Source organism: Pseudorasbora parva, chromosome 25 (assembly GCF_024679245.1).
Source record: "Pseudorasbora parva isolate DD20220531a chromosome 25, ASM2467924v1, whole genome shotgun sequence".
Classification (NCBI taxonomy): domain Eukaryota; kingdom Metazoa; phylum Chordata; class Actinopteri; order Cypriniformes; family Gobionidae; genus Pseudorasbora; species Pseudorasbora parva.
In genome coordinates, this window is record NC_090196.1 from 28,683,373 (window position 1) to 28,700,245 (window position 16,873).

The following is a 16,873-nucleotide window of genomic DNA, read 5'->3' on the forward strand; positions in this document are numbered from 1 at the left end:
TTTAAGATATTTTACATTTAGTCCGAGAGCGTTTCTAAGTGAATGCACACTATAATGTCCATGTCCAGAACGGGAATAAAGACATCATCAGTAGTCCATATGAGACATCAGTTAGTTAGTTAGAATCTCTTGAAGCATCGAAAATACATTTTGGTCCAAAAATAACAAAAACTACAACTTTATTCAGCATTGTCTTCTCTTCCGCGTTTGTGTTCAAACCTCAAATAAAGATTCAAATGGTTGTGAATCAGTGACTCGATCAATGATTCGGATCGCGTGCCAAACTGCTGAAATCACGTGACATTGGCGATCCGAATCATGAATCAATACGCTGATTCATAACCGTTTGAATCTTTATTTCAGGATTGAACACAAACGCGGAAGAGAAGCCAATGCTGAATAAAGTCGTAGTTTTTGTGATTTTTGGACCAAAATGTATTTTCGATTATTGGCTGTCTAAATAATTTAATGATTAAATTGAAAATTTCTTAGAGACCGCATTGTCTAGATAACGCAAGATGCTAGTACAGTAACAATAGGAAACTCCAAGTACCATACAAAACTAAATAGTGTGTCTAATGACAAAGGGTAATATTAGATGAGCATATGTCACAGTCACACGTTTAGTTGCTTACAGATCGTTCACTCGGTCCTTCAAGCAAACGTCACCTTCTCCACCATATAGTCTTTTGACATGGCTTCTATTCATTTTTTTTTTAAATATATATTTATATTTTTGAGAACTAAAGTATGATGTTTTGCATGCTCAGAGTACATCACAGTCAATGCATAGCCTACATTTTGACTAACGTTATACAGACAATTTCATTGACGAAAAAGAGTCTAAATGTAGTTTAAAAAATAAAAACTTGAACTAAAAGCACTTGTTTTGGGTTTGTCGGGGTAAAAAAGGAACGTTCAAGTGTTCGTGGTTGCAGTTGCCAGATTTCAGTATTTTAAATCCCCTAATCAGAGCATTTCTGTGAAAAGAAACCTTATACAACTGAACTGATGTGTGCTGTGAGCTGCGGAAATAAGCCAATCAGAGCAGAGCTCAACATTAATATTCATGACTCTTCCAAATATTCCAAAAACAGAGCATTACATCCTAGGGACAATTTCTAGGGTTGTAAATGGACCTGTAAAACTGTATCTGGACCATTTTTTTCCCTTAAAAAAGCCACATACCCGCTACACCAACCAGAGCAACGAAGGTGAAGCAGAGCTCGTTGACAGATTAAACTTTCGCCGTATCCGGTCTGATATGTAGATATCAGAGAACAATAAATCATATTGTTTCAAATCATTCTAGGGCACCTTTAAAAAAAATCTTTTTGACCTCAAACTTTAGAACGGTAGTGTAGCTCAAACAAAAATATTTAAATGAAACCTTTTAAAAATAAGTGTATAAATAAACGTCCAAAAGTTCTTTGCGAAGCCCAAATAAATCTCACAATGCATTGTTTTGAAAACTCATTTTTTGAGCTTGTCTTGGCACCTTTATTTTTAAAATGCAAATAGACAAATTTTCCATTAAATTCAATTTCTTAAAATTTCTTTTTTTTTTTTTTCTTTTTTTTTTTACATATACAGAATTCACATGAGTCACAAAAAATTGGTACAATCACAGGTCAATAACCTGAAATAGAATAAATATAAGAACTCTTTGATTAGTAAATGCTATTAATATGTGTTAATTGTAATAGTGATGCGACTATCAAAGTGTGTAAGAAAACTAGAGTCTATATGTTAATGCCATTATTTCCATTTAGTAGTCCTGTCAGCAGCTGTAGTCATGTTAGTGCTAAACATTTTGACTAAGTTATGTTTTCGTGCTTACATATGTAAAATACTTAAATAGCGGAAGCAAGCCAGTAAGTGTCTTTAACGTCCTTGTTAGTGCACCCGCATCCCGCTCGGAGTGGGTCGAGTAGGACCGGTTATATGTGGTGCCGTGACCCTGATGGGAGTGAGGTTTAGAGAATGAGTGTATGGAGGCAAGCTAGTAAGAGGTGTGTGTGTGAAGCTCCCAGAGACGCCAGTTCGAATCCCACTCAGAGCAGGTCAAGTAGGACTGCTTACACTAACACCATTTCTGGATCCTTTTTTTTCCTTTTTAAATTGTGTCTAAGAAAAAAGGAATGGATTCAGAAAAGTCTGTTATTGCAGAGACAGACATACAGTTGATCAGGTATGGTAATGCCCGGCCATGGTGACTCCAAAACACCAGGATGTGAGGAGCGTGAGGTCATTGGGGGGGAGAATCGATGGTTACCATGGCAACAGTGACTACATTCAGAGTCACAATAATGCTCAGTGTTCCGAACAGAACCGTTCTGTACGCCAGCCAGTATGATGTCACGGTGATGTCATTATGAAGTGGTTCTGGTTTCAGTTCCAAAAACAGTTCGATCCTCGAATATTATCTTAATAATCCATTGCAAATCAGCGCCTGCAGAGCTTCTAAAGAGGCTGTAGCTTTGTAGTTTAATGGGATCTGCTGTCAGTCTGCCAAAGAAGGATAAAAGCTGTTAGTATATGTCATAGCAAGAGCGATCTGACAATTAAATTTTGTTTGAGCTTCAACAGATACCACTAATTGGGAAACTCTTGCACTAAAGTGTGCGTGCTGTTTTCTCTGGACAGCTTTAACCAAGTTATTAAGGAGAAGGTGACGGCAGGGTCATAACACACACATACACACATTTTTGTAGTTGGGAAAATGCGTTTTATCAAGCTCTGTTCAGAGAACCTCCACCTGCTGTTCACAAAAGCACAGGAAATAAACGGACGTTCGGGAACATTTTATTAATGTCTACATTAATTGCCACTGAATATTAGGCCATCAACTGCCAACGTGAGTTACTGTAGGTGGTATGATTATGAAAAAATAACTTTTCTGTCATTTCTGTCATCCAAACCTGCAAGGCTTTCTTTCCTCAACATGAGAGAGTAAATGAAGGAATTTTCATTTTTGAGCAAACTATTGCTTTAGAAATGTTTACACAAAATTGAAAGATAAAAAATTGATAACTATCACTTTTATTTCTATGATAACGACTAGACGGCACTTGCTGAATTGCACAAGGTCATGTGACTACAATGTCACAGACTAATCATTTATTACATCTAAACGACGTGCAGAAATGTGCACAAGTAGAAATATTGCGTTTTGTACAATATTATTATAGTAGTATAAATAGGCATATTTAGAAGCAGGTATGTGTTTTATTTTACAGTGTTATTTTTCTACTATAATAGTATTTATTAATATTTTACATGAACTTTCTTATATTATCAACTTAAATGTTTTAAGTTTTAGTAATTTGTTGTGTGCTTTGTAATTGTTATTACTTTTAAAATGATATATACGGTATATAGCTTTATTTTATTACAATTTTAGTTTTTCACTAGGGACATTTATTTAGTAATTTTAGTATTTCAACTTGTTTTAAAAACTAGTTTCAGATTTTCTAAAATATTGTAATTTATTTCAGCTTTACTTCAATTATTGAAAACAATTTTTTATTTTTTTTATTTTAGTTAACAATAACACTAGTAGTGCATCCAAAAAAATTAATTCTGCCATCATTTACTTACCCTCGTGTTTTTCCACGAGGGTAAGTAAATGAGTTTGAGTTTCTTTCTTCTGCTGAACACTAAAGAAGATATTTTGAAGAATGTTGTCAGACGTTGTATTTTTTTCCTATGGAAGTCAGTGAGGCTCATCAACTGTCTGGTTACCGACATTCTTTACAATGTGCTTAACAGAAGAAAGAAACTCATAGCGGTTTGGAAAAACATGACAATGAGTTGTCTCCTGGATGATCAATGGACACCCGTAACACCTTCGTTCATCTTCGGAACACAAATGAAGATATTTTTGTTGAAAGCTGATGGCTGAGAAAGGCTTCAGAAAGGCCTCCATCGGCATTCAGTACATTTCCACTGACCCACTCTCAAGACCCATAAAGGCACTAAAGACGTCATTACAAAGTCCATCTCACTACAGCGGCTGTACAATAATTTTATGCGATGAGAATAGTTTTTGTACGCAAAAAAAAAAAAAAATCTAAATAATGACTTTATCCGCCAAGTTATTGCCTTCCGTGTAGGTCTCGGACTAGCCTAGAAATCTAGACGCACCCTAGCGGCAGCAAATCTAATCTGCCCGCGAGTGTCGTCTAGCAACTCTCAATACCCTTCTGAGCTGTAAACGCCAAACTCTTGCCGGGCCAATCACATTGTGTATAGAGTCGGTGGGCGGGACCATAATGACGGCCGAGTTGCGTTTGCGTGCTTCTAGTAAACACAGAAACTGGCGAACGGCGGTCTTTCGAATCAGCTTTGGAGCGGACTCTGGAAGACTTGGAGTTAAGCTTTTCTCTGAGAAAAGAACAAAGAACGACACTGAAGTCAGAAAGGAAGATGTGTTCAGAGTTTTGCCGACCGGATACGGCGAAAGTTTAATCTGTCAACGAGCTCTGCTTCACCTTCGTTGCTCTGGTTGTTTGTAGCGCTATCCTATCGCGTGCAGAGGGAGTTTGAAAGACAACCGTTTATCCCGCCTCTCAGATTGAGCTGTCAATGGTGAGTTTCCAGACCAAACATCTTGATGTGGGTCTGACTTGTCAGGCTAGTCTCTGACGTGAACTCACCTGGAACTCAAGTGATAGTGTCTCCTCCTCTTCCGGGTCATGTATTCGAACGGTGGAGCTGCGTCATATTCTCGCGCATGCGTCGAGTTCACGTCAATATCTTGGCGGATAAAGTCATTATTTTGATTTTTGTGCGCAGAATAACTATTTTCGTCGCATTGTAAAATGATTGTACAGCCGCTGTAGTGAGATGGACTTTGTAACGTCGTCTTTAGTGCCTTTATGGGTCTTGAGAGTGGGTCTGTGGAAATGTACTGAATGCCGATGGAGGCCTTTCTGAAGCCTTTCTCAGCCATCAGCTTTCAACAAAAATATCTTCATTTGTGTTCTGAAGATGAACGAAGGTGTTACGGGTGTCCAATGACATGAGGGTGAGTAATTAATGAAATCATTTTCATTTTGGGGTGAACTAACCCTTTAATGATGAGAGAGTTTTTATTTTTTGGATAAATCATCCTTGAAATAATGTTTAAAGCTGCAGTCCGTAACTTTTTGCACTCTAGTGGTTAATAAACAGAACTGCATGCGTCTTGCGGAAGAACATTGCAGCCGGCGCTACTTCTCTCTGTTTATGTCTATGGCGGATCACGCAGGGACTGTGCTCCTCCGCAGCGGTACCTACCAGCAGGCCTGAAATAGTCCCAATAGAAACACTCATTATAAGTGTACCATAATGATTCAGGTTAAGACAAAAACACAGTTTGGAAAATGGATTCATGTTGTACACTCTCATTTTATAATTTTTGTAAATCTTGAACACAAAAAGTTACGGACAGCAGCTTTAAAGCCTGTTCTCCAGATAAAGATTAAACTTGGTTTTAAGCAGTGATGTAATATAAAGTCTCTCTGGAGCTGTGCGGAAATGTTGTGCTGTGTAATCTAAATGTAATGCCGCAGTCTGTTCCTCTCTCACGCTGCCTCCTTTCGCACAGGGTTATTATGGGTAATCAGTCCAGCCATTATAGCCCTTCATCACAACCATGTTGTTGTGAGGTCTTTCATCATGCTTTTTTTATTTTGCATTATAGCCTAAAAGGTAACATTAGTTATTATGTTCTGTTGCTTGTTAATGTATATACGGCTGCATAATGTCAGATACATTATAGAGAAACAAATGTCTTTTCAGTGAAATTTAAATTGCTCTCTATTCATCAAATAAAGGCTCAAGAAGTCTGCTACTTTTATACGGGAGGCTTCTTTATAGAGATAGCTCACGGTGGTCACGTAGTCAGCTAGTCCCACAATACACTAGTTGATTTATGAGGTTGACTCAGTGGCTTAAATTGTTTTATGCCAGGGTCTGTGAATACTCGATTCTGATTGGCTGGAAGGTGTGTAATAATAAAATAATTATAGCATCTATTTGAATTAATTATCCAGAGAGAGAGAGAGAGAGAGAGAGAGAGAGAGAGATAGAGAGAGAGAGAGAGAGAGAGAGAGAGAGAGATTCATACCTGCGTCTGTTCAGCATCTCTATTTACAATATTTATATTTATTATATTTTTTAATTATTTAAATTATTAAAATAGTCTAACAATGTAAAATTAGAATATACATGTCATCATACAACATTTTGTGTGTGTGCAATTTTTACACCAAAAAAATTATAGATGTGTGTGTGTGTGTGTGTGTGTGTGTATGTATATTAATTCTGGGCAATCGATTAATTGCGACTCATTGCATGTATATATTTAAGAAAAATATATTGTTTATATTAAAAAAATGTATATATAAGATAAATTATTTACTTTTTTTTACTAAAAAAACCCCTCCTTTTTTTCTAAATATTTTTTTACAGTGTATATATATATATATATTCACTGTAAAAATTATTTAGAAAAAAAGTTACCTGGTTGCCTTAACATTTTGAGTTAATACAATGAGCATTTTTTGAGATTCGACAACCTTTATTAAAATATTATTAAAAGATTTTGTAAGCATATTGGGTAAATTTGTGTGTTTTATTTCTGATGACGCAGTGAAACATGCCAAATAGTGCTATTTTCATGATTTATCAAAAAAATGTATGTTGTTCAGATACAATAATATTTTGAGTTTCTATTTATTAAACAAATTTTCTTCATTGTATCAACTCAAATTTTTTATTTCAATAAACTCACAATTTTAAGGCAACCAGGTTACTTAGTTTTTAAAGTTAAACCAACAAAAAACAGCATTTTTTACTATATATATATATATATATATATATATATATATATATATATATATATATATATATATATATATAAATATAATTATTTTATATTAATACGTTATATTAATATATTCATGCAAATATTTCTTAAATATATACATGAAGTAGTGTTTTTTTTTTACATATACATACACTGTAAAAAATTATTTAGAAAAAAGTTATCTGGTTGCCTTAACATTTTGAGTTAATACAATGAAATTTTTTTGAGATTCGACAATCTTTATTAAAATATTCTTAAAAGATTTTGTGTGTTTTATTTGTGATGTAAACATGCCAAATAGTGATATTTTCATGATTTATCTATTTTTTTTATGTGGTTCAGATAATAATATTTTGAGTTTCTATTTATTAAACATATTTTTTTCATTGTATCAACTCAAATTTTTAATTTCAATAAACATTTTAAGGCAACCAGGTTACTTAGTTTTTTAAGTTAAACCAACAAAAACCAGCATTTTTTTTTTTACAGTGTAATAATTATACTCAGTACACACACACATTATTTATGTAAGCACAAACTTTTAACTTGGATGTGATTAACCATGATTAATCGATTGCCCAGCACTAGTGTGTGTGTGTGTGTGTGTGTGTGTGTGTGTGTGTGTGTGTGTGTGTGTGTGTGTGTGTGTGTGTGTGTGTGTGTATGTAATAATATATAAATATATTAGTTGTTACTGAAGAGTGTACATTCAACATGACAGCAACTAATTACTGCAGAAGCAAAAGTTTGGTCCGGTCACTTAAAATAGACGTAACCAAACCGAATATTCTGTCATTACGGTTATTGTACTACTAACGGCCTCAAACGCTTTTCTTTCTTTGAATGTCCTCCTCACCTTTACGTGTGGATTTTGATTGGCTGGCAGCTACTGTGGTCAGATCCGCAGGAAGGCCCACATACACTCCTCCGTAATTCCTGCACAGCACACAGTTAGATCTTACTACACATCCATTATGTCCACACTCAGTCTCATATTGATTCATATTATCATGTATTAAAGGACTGCCTAACCTTCGTTTCTCATCATCTGGTGAAGGTTCTTCTGACCTGCATCAAGAGAATAAAGATGAAGCCATCTCTGTGATCGACACATCAATACATGCTCTCTCGCTCATGTAATTTGTCTTATTTTACTATGTCATTTACGGACACTCGCAAAGTAAAATAAAATTAAGTACATAAGTTCTCTGCTCAAAAAGATGCCTCATCAAAACACTTCATACCGCATTCAGAAGCAGTTTTCATCTCAAGACCCTGTTGATGGACTCTAGTAAGAGCAAGGTATATTTTATTTGATGGGAAAGAAGTACAGCCTGCTCATTAGATTTCAGAGCACAGGAAATTTTCACAATCAATGTTTATGCATCTTCTTTCCTTAAAGAGAGAGTTCACCCAAACGTATACCATGATTTGCTCATCATACACACCAGTCATACACACCTAGGATTCAAGCCGTCCTAGGTGTGAATGACATGCTTCTTTCAGACGAATACAATCAGAGTTATATTAAAATATGTCCTGGCTCTTCCAAGCAGGATGTCTTCTGTATTCAGTTTATTTTTGGGTGAACTATCCCTTTAAAAAGTCATGGAATGGAAGTCACGATAGTCTTTTATTTCCTGTTGTGACGCAGATCCGTGTGGAGCGGCTTCTCTAACAAGAACAAATGTTGGGTGGGATTTTGTTCATGACAAATTAATTGAATGGTTGTGGTTTGCTATTGGTCGATCTCATGTGAGTATACAGCATCTGAAATCGCATACTCTCTTTAGTTGGTTTGTATTTTTTTTAGTAATTGTTTCTCAACTTCTATAAAGTAAGTTCAATATAGTATGAGTGTGTGTAGTATTAGTGTTGGGCAAGCTACTCTGAAACTGTAGCTTTATAAGCTACCCGTAAGTTAAAGTAGTTAAGTTACAGTCAAGCTACCCTTCTGAAAAAGTAGTTAGCTGCACAACAGGTTACTATCAAAAAGTAGCTTGCTACATTGAAACTACTTTTTGAATTTTTGAATTTTTTTACAATAACATTGTTATACAATTAACAACGAATGTTATATGTAAAATATTTGGGATTTAAAATGACAGTGATCTTTTAGGTTCTAGTTTAGGATCTCCCTCAGTTTTTCTTGAGCCAACATGGAAGTGACGTGAACTGCAATTCCTCGTTTGGCCACTAGGGACAGGCTCCAGAAGGAAGAAGAATCTCATTGAGCCTCATGTTAAAGGGTTACTTCAGAGAATAGCATATGGCTTTGTATCAGTAGAAACCCTGGAGTATATTCAAATTATTGTGCTTTCCCCCCTCATATCTCCCTGAGAGGAGAGATTTATGCATTTTATTTCTGGAAAAATTCCTCCTATGATGCAAATTGACGATTTTTGCATCATAGGAGGAATGTTTGCCCAGAGGCTAAAGACTACAGCCAGCAGAGGGAGCCATTTCCGCATGTTTTGAATCTGTGCATGGGGGATGGGAGATTACACTCAGCTTGCAGGGAGAGCTCAGTTTGCAGCTACAGGATCATTTAAATGGAGCTATGGTGAGCAATGTAAGTCTTTTAACTTCTCAAATTCATTTCTATGAAAGTTAAGCTTGCAAAGGCATGAACTGAAACGCGCCAGACTGAACTCGCGTTGTGAATTTATGCCGCGAGTGTAGTCGCGATTACCTCAGCTCTCATCACTCCTGCAGTTAGTGCTCAGTGCTTTGATACTCGCGCGGTGACTCACTCATTATATTGAACAGACACGTTCAGTTTTTAATTGTAGTGTCTTCTCTAACTCCGTCACAGTAATGAAGTTGGTGGCTTTGGGAGTGGCCTCACAGGAAAGCGAAGCATTCTGGGAATTGTAGTCTTTCATCCCCATGGGACAAAAATACATTTTCTGTCTTTTCTCAGTCTAGAAGACACCAAATTCAAAAATAATTTCACATTTCTACTGCATTGATGACCCAGTTTAAATACAGATTCATCTTCCCAGCGCTGAAGTACCCCTTTAAAATGCCCAACTTTACAGCAGAAAAAAAACGAGGTTTACAGCCTGGTACAAATTGTGGTTTTGGTCTATACGGCTAATTTTGCCCTTCATGACAACTTTGAAGGGGGTCAATTTTTTTCCTAAGTTATCCATTTAAATTATATTAAGCCATTAAATTCGGCATAATTAAAGGCGTGGCATCTTTGAGTGACAGATGTATTGCCACTATATTCGAGCTAGGCTGGCGTGGTTCCAACAACCAGGCACCTCAGCTCCACCCAAATATCCATATTTAACATGTTATTAAGTATAATATCTATAGATGTCGTACGTAACAAAAGTGTTTTGAACCGCAAGAGGCGCTACACTTTCCTAGAAAGCTTTCTTTCTTCGATTCGCTTCGCTTCAGAAGGCATCTATTAACCCCCCTGAGCCGTGTGGGGCACTTTTATAATGGATGGAGTGCTTCTTTTTTGGGGCTTCAAATTTTGGGCTGCCATTATGAACCTTTGAGTAGCCAGGACATTTGTTAATAGATTGTATTCGTCTGAAAGAAGCTTGTCATATACACCTAGGATGGCTTGAGGGTGAGTAAATCATGGGGTCATTTACATTTTTAGGTGAACTTATCTCTTTAAATCAGAAATAGACATAGAGCACAATAATCAATCAATTTAAAAAAGGATATTATCTTTATAAGTCTTTGACATATGCAAACCAAACAATAAAACGCTGTCTAACTTACAATCGACTCATGTGAAATATCCACACCTGTATGTTCTTTACATAATCATCAGATGTTATCTTGTCGGTGGACAGACTGTAAAGCCGCAAGATTAAAAATTAAATATGCCATTTCTCTAATTTCACTTTGGAGATTTTGAATATGATTTTAACTTATGAAATCCAATCTAAAACCAAATGGTTTCCCTCAGAGTGAGCGACAGCATGTTCACTTCAGCTTGCATCGAGAGTGGAAAATCATTAAATCATATTGGTTTTATAGATGTTAAAAAGCACTTCAAAAAGAAAACACGCTGATGTCATAACACATTTGCTGTCTAAACACACTCGGGCGTTTTTCCAGCGATGGCACGGCTGCCGCCTGCTGTGCTTGTCAGAAAACTGTGAGGTGTCAGTCTTTAGGGGGGATGGGTAATGATTGTTGATTGGCTAGCATGCGTTCGGACCCTCAGGGGCCCATGTGCACCACAAAAGCCACTGAGCGGTTGGTTGGAACAGGCCGAGTGATTCTCCCTCAGGAATCAGTGACTGTATTTTTGTGCACATATGCTGTGAGCTGTTCTGTACCAGTTGTGCTAATGAATTCAGCTCAGCGCTCCGTATTTGTGTTGTTATTAATTGCTGTCGGTCGTTAATGTTCGTGACATTTATTCTGTGGCTCAAATTTGTGAATGTGGCATGTTTGATATGTCAAAAAATGTAATTACTCACACATCCTTGGCAGCTTCTGGACCTGTAGGACAGAAGAAAGTATATTTTATCTTTAAAATAATTTAAAGTATAGATTTTAAGTCAATATATATTGTGTGTGTGTGTGTGTGTGTGTGTGTGTGTGTGTGTGTGTGTGTGTGTGTGTGTGTGTGTGTGTGTGTGTGTGTGTGTGTGTGTGTGTGTGTGTGTGTGTGTATGTTTGTGTATGTATGTACATTTTAATTAATAATTGTATTATCAGACAAGGTCTACGGGCCTCTTCCACTCCCTCCACACACACACACTTTTAATGAATAATTGTATCCTCATACAAGAGGTCAGCAGGCCTCTTTACCTTCAGCTTGTCCTCAATGTGAGACACTGCACTAATCACACAAGCCCTGCTGTCAATCAAGTGACATCATTAACAGAGGAGAAGAGCTGAACATCACACAGATGATGCCAGTCTCTTTCAAGGAAAGTCAGTTCATTCTGTGACCATATTTGCAACGCCTCCGGGCAGCTATTTTGGGCATACAAGACCAAGTCCTTAGCCTAGAAATCTAGATGCACTCTAGCGGCAGAAAATCGAATCTGCCCGCGAGTGTCGTCTAGCAACTCTCAATACCCTTCTGAGCTGTAAGCGCAAAACTCTTGTAGGGCCAATCACATCGTGTATAGAGTCGGTGGGCGGGGCTTAACATAATGACGGCCGAGTTGCGTTTGCGTGTTTCTAGTAAACACAGAAACTGGCGAACGGTGGTCTTTCAAATCAGCTTTGACCGCAGCTCTGGAAGACTTGGAGTTAAGCTTTTCTCTGAGAAAAGAACAAAGAGCGGCACTGAAGTCATTCTTAAGAAAGGAAGATATGTTCTGAGTTTTGCTGACCGGATACGGCGAAAGTTTAATTATCAACTAGCTTCACGTTGCTCTGGTTGGTTGAAGAACTGTCCCATAAATGTTGTTGTTTTTTTAAGGATCAAAAAGCATTAAAAAAAGATACTTTTTCAGGCTAGACGACCCAATGCGCATAAGCAGTCCTTAATGTAAGTCTCAGGTTTCTATTGGAACCGGAGCTTCTAACGGCAGCTGCAGTGACTTTCCGAATCAGCAATCGGCTCTTTAACTTTAGAAAGCGGGGCTATTGCAATATTGCGGTTTGCAATTTTGCCCATTTATAAGCAATAGAAGTAAAGCTTCTTACTATATCTATAGTTTTTGATGATGTTCAATTGTCGGAATATTGTTTTGGTCCCCCTTTTGCTGCTAAAACAGCCCTGGCTCGTCGAGGCTGGACTCCACTAGACCCCTAAAGGTGTGCTGTGGTATGAATGAATGAATGAATGAGGCATTTATATAGCGCTTTCAAATGTACTACTGTACACCCAAAGCGCTTCACACTCATGTCAGGGGTCTTTCCTCAACCACCACCAGTGTGCAGCTCCACTTGGATGATGCGACGGCAGCCACAGTACAACGGCGCCAGTGCGCTCACCACACACCAGCGATAGGTGGAGAGGAGAGAGGGAGAGAGGGTGATAGAGCCAATTCAGTGGATGGGGATTATTAGGAGGCCATGATTGGTAAGGGCCAATCAAGGGAATTTGGCCAGGACACCGGGGTTACACCCCTACTCATTTACGAGAAGTGCCATGGGATTTTTAATGACCAGAGAGTCAGAAAGGGTCCAGTTCTGATGCTCACGTGCCACTGTTGGTGCTTTCGGCGGGGTCAGGGGTCAGCATGGGGACCCTGACTGGTCTGCGGCTCTGCAGCCCCATACGCAACAAACTGCGATACTCTTGTGTATTCTGACTCCTTTCTATTAGAACCAGCATCAACTTCTGGAGCAAGTTGAGCTCCAGTAGCTCGTCTGTTTCATCAAACCACACGGGCCATCCTTCGGTTCTCATGTGCATCAATGAGCCTTGGCCGCCCACGACCCTGTTGCCACTTTTGATAGATATTGACCACTGCAGACCGGGAACATACAAATTTAAAATATATATTAACCAACCTGGCATAACATTATGAAGTGCAAGTGAACATTTTTTCCTCAAAGTTGATGTGTTAGAAGCAGGAAGATTTTTTTTTGGAAATATTATATATATATATATACATATTATACATATTATACATTGGGAATATGTAGATGTGTATGTGCACGTTTAAATTATATATAATTTTAAATATGTATTACATATTATTTTTTATCCTTTATTTAAATAAAACTAATTGTGTGAATGTGTGTAGCTTTTTGATTTAATAAATCATGCATCAGAGGGTTTGATGCACTATAAAGACTCTTTAACTGAGTGCCATGGAGTTCAGCTAATCGTAATCTTTTACTTTGACCTTTTTAGTGGAAGAAACCTTGAGTAACTTTATTAGTGAACTAGGGGAAAAAACATTTTTTGAATATGGTCCCTTCAGAGAACAAAATCCCACTGTGTTCAGATACATAAACCACACAAAAGATATTGACTTGTTTTTTTTAAAAATCAGATTCAGTTCTTTCTATGCCTGGATTGATTTTAATGGTCACAAGTGATGTTTCCAGCAGTTTCATTCAGTCTGCACTGCAGTTCAATTCTTTGATTACAATTCATTTGTACAGTGACTTTTCGTACTCTCTCACTCGTCTTTATTAAAGTCTCAATGCTTAGCAGTTGTTTGACAGAATCAACTGAGGAGTTTGAATCATTAAAGTGTGTTTATTCTCTTTGTTTTGGAGGATTCAATCATCTATGTGTAACCTTAATTTCTTTCATTATCTTTGAGTGTTTTTTGTCCATAAGAAAAACCGAGCTAAGAAACCAAGGTCAGTTTTATCAGGTCGAGAAACAACCTTTCATCTTGACATCTTACTCCTCAAAGGCAGTACACAGATTCATGAAGGAAATAACGCAAATGAGATCTCCTTAATGGTGCAGTTGTTTTTTCTAGGTAACAATGAGAAGAAACTAAGCTTTTGATTAACTCATCTGTTTCTCCAAGATACCAAGGTCTGCATTCAAAAGATCTCAGTGCACTCTTAAAAATAAAGCATGTCTTCGCGTGATGCCAAAGAAGAGCCATTTTGGGCTCCGCAAGGAACCTTTTAGTAAAAACATTACTTAAAAAAAAAAATGTTCTCCTTAGAACAATTTAAAAAGCCCCTATTATGCTATTTTAACCACTTCAGCTCTGCAGCACATTTTGCATTTTTTTTAGAATTAGGAATAACTGAATTTAAAAGAGCGCCCTACCCACACACATCTATTCACAATCTTATGATCAACATAGATTTATGATAAATATTTTAATTTATTTTTAATTAATTTGTTATTTAAAAATCGATATTTTTTAATCATTTTAGGATCCAAGCTTTTTGGAAGTTTCTGTTGATTCTATAAATTGGCACTTAACAGGGGAAAAAATAATTTTCTTGATATCTCCTTGCAAATAAAAGTTATTGAGATTTATCTGACCAAAGTGTCTAATAACTCCTACTCATCTGCATTGACATAAACTGGCCACTAGGAAATCGAAAAGAAGGCCCCGCCTCTTCAACTTTGTAAAAGGAGATCTCGGGCTCTGATTGGTCTAGAATCATGATCCACATGTCTATAAAGAGCTGAGATTCTCGGCTTTTCTGTCGCATGATGCAATATGTGATGACATCATCAAAAATCGACATGCCAAAAAGTGCAGGTAAATGTACCTGGAGGTACATATTTCGGGTGTTGCAAAAATGTTGGCAGAGTCACGTATTTGGGAATATTAAAAAAAAAAAACATAATGGGGCACTTATAGATGTCAATAAAGAACCTTTATTTTACGTATTAACCCTTTAACTCTATTATTTCTCATCAAATTCTTCCAAGAGCAAGAGATTTATTCACAATTATTGTATAGAATCATTACCACTACATTTTTATGTTCGGAAAAAACATTAAGTTGGCACTTAAAATTTGAGTGAGAGCTCCTGTAAGACTCCTGAGGTTTAGACGATTTTTAATTTATTTTTAGATTTAGTGAAGGATGTAACCACTTTGACATCTCACCTGTCAATCAATCATAATTTTTCTCCCCCAGGATATGCAAGGCTAATTCTATTTTTAACCAAAGTTCATTTTGTTTGGCTCTCTTTGTCACGGATGGCTGTAGTGAAGCGCACAACAAAAGGACCTTTTGAACAAAATGTCTTTAATAAATCCATATCAGAACACACAGGAGATTACGTAAACACAACCGCATTAACATTGACCATAAATCGGACAAAGGAATAAAGAAACACAGGGGGGGCTTAAATACATGAGGAGCGTGATCACTGTCAGATGGAATAGGTGTGGGAACTAATTCAAACTAGGGAACACAGGCAGGTAAACGGAAACCAAACACACAAGAACACTCAGGTATCCAGTCTGCATTTCGACGAGAAACGCTGGTTACTCATGAAGCTTTCTGAAATGAAATTCTGCACATTTAAATTCATTCGCTGGCTTCTGACAGCTGAATCATCTCCAGCTGTTCTCGCATCACATTTTCAACGTCCAGGCTCATTCATGTAACAATATTGCTCTTTCATATACGGACGCATAATGGTTTTCTCAGGTGTTTCAGTTTAATAGGAACTTTGTTTCTCCTGAAATTGAGAAATAAAAAGACACAGAGAGTACATTAAGGTACTATGAACCTTATTGTGTTAAAAAAGGTACAAATATGTCCTTTTAGGGCACTTTCCCAGCGACAGGCTGTTGTACCCCTAAAGGTACAATTTTGAAACCTTTTTTCTCTGTGTGTATTGAGATCTCTGACTTTTGATTCAGACTAAGCACCGTTTGAGATCTAAACCTCTAGAGAAGAGGAGATAAAGGATTGAGATGCTAAAGAGATCTCTGGTTTTTCTTTCCAGGGTGCTCACACACACGCTCTCTTCTCCAAGTCTAAGCACAGATCTGACCTGAATACATATTAGACGTGAGGGATGAAATCTCCGTGACTGTTTATCTCGGACTAACGGAACATTCCTCCACATCCTGCATCTGTCCGTCCGCCGCGGAGCTTAAATCTGCTAATAACCGAGGAGGACATGAGCTCCCCAGGCACGAGACTTTATCTGGGTCCCACACGCACTTTAACCTCCAGAAATCAAGTGTTTAAGAACAAAACAGCGCTAAATCAAACACCCCACGGCACGTGCACGCACTAGAGTCCACAACATGACACTTCCATTGATAAAAGGCAGTGCGCGCGCCGGTCAAACACACACACACACACACACACACACACACACACACACACACACACACACACACACACACACACACACACACACACACACACACACACACACACACACACACACACACACACTCTCTCTCTCTCTCTCTCTCTCTCTCTCTCTCTCTCTCTCTCTCTCTCTCTCTCTCTCTCTCTCTCTCTCTCACTCTCTCTCTCTCTCTCTCTCTCTCTCACCTCCTGCTGTTGTGTTGGTGGCCGAGGAATTTCCACATCCCATTTTGGCATGAACGCAGCTTTCTTCCGTGTCTGCTTTTGAGGACGGATAAGAAGGACGACGCTGAGTGATGCACAAGCTCCC

General features: G+C 37.6%; 1 protein-coding gene across 1 annotated transcript; it reads right to left on the minus strand.

Annotated features, from left to right (window-relative positions):
* Positions 1–1,579: 1,579 nt before the first annotated feature.
* LOC137065270 (overexpressed in colon carcinoma 1 protein) lies at positions 1,580–16,873 on the minus strand. Its single transcript, XM_067436867.1, has 5 exons — positions 16,750–16,873; positions 11,311–11,332; positions 7,886–7,921; positions 7,710–7,789; positions 1,580–2,508 (listed from the first exon to the last, which is right to left on the minus strand). Exons 1-5 carry the CDS (start codon positions 16,790–16,792, stop codon positions 2,504–2,506), a joined length of 186 nt encoding a protein of 61 aa, XP_067292968.1. The 5' UTR covers positions 16,793–16,873; the 3' UTR covers positions 1,580–2,503.

Excerpts from the sequence above, each read along its gene's own strand:
- LOC137065270 (XM_067436867.1), bottom strand. The coding sequence starts at position 16,792 with ATGGGATGTGGAAATTCCTCGGCCACCAACACAACAGCAGGAG. Across the intron at positions 11,333-16,749 it reads CACCAACACAACAGCAGGAG|GTCCAGAAGCTGCCAAGGAT; the intron begins GTGAGAGAGAGA and ends TCTGTCCTACAG. Across the intron at positions 7,922-11,310 it reads CCAGAAGCTGCCAAGGATGT|GTCAGAAGAACCTTCACCAG; the intron begins GTGAGTAATTAC and ends CTCTTGATGCAG.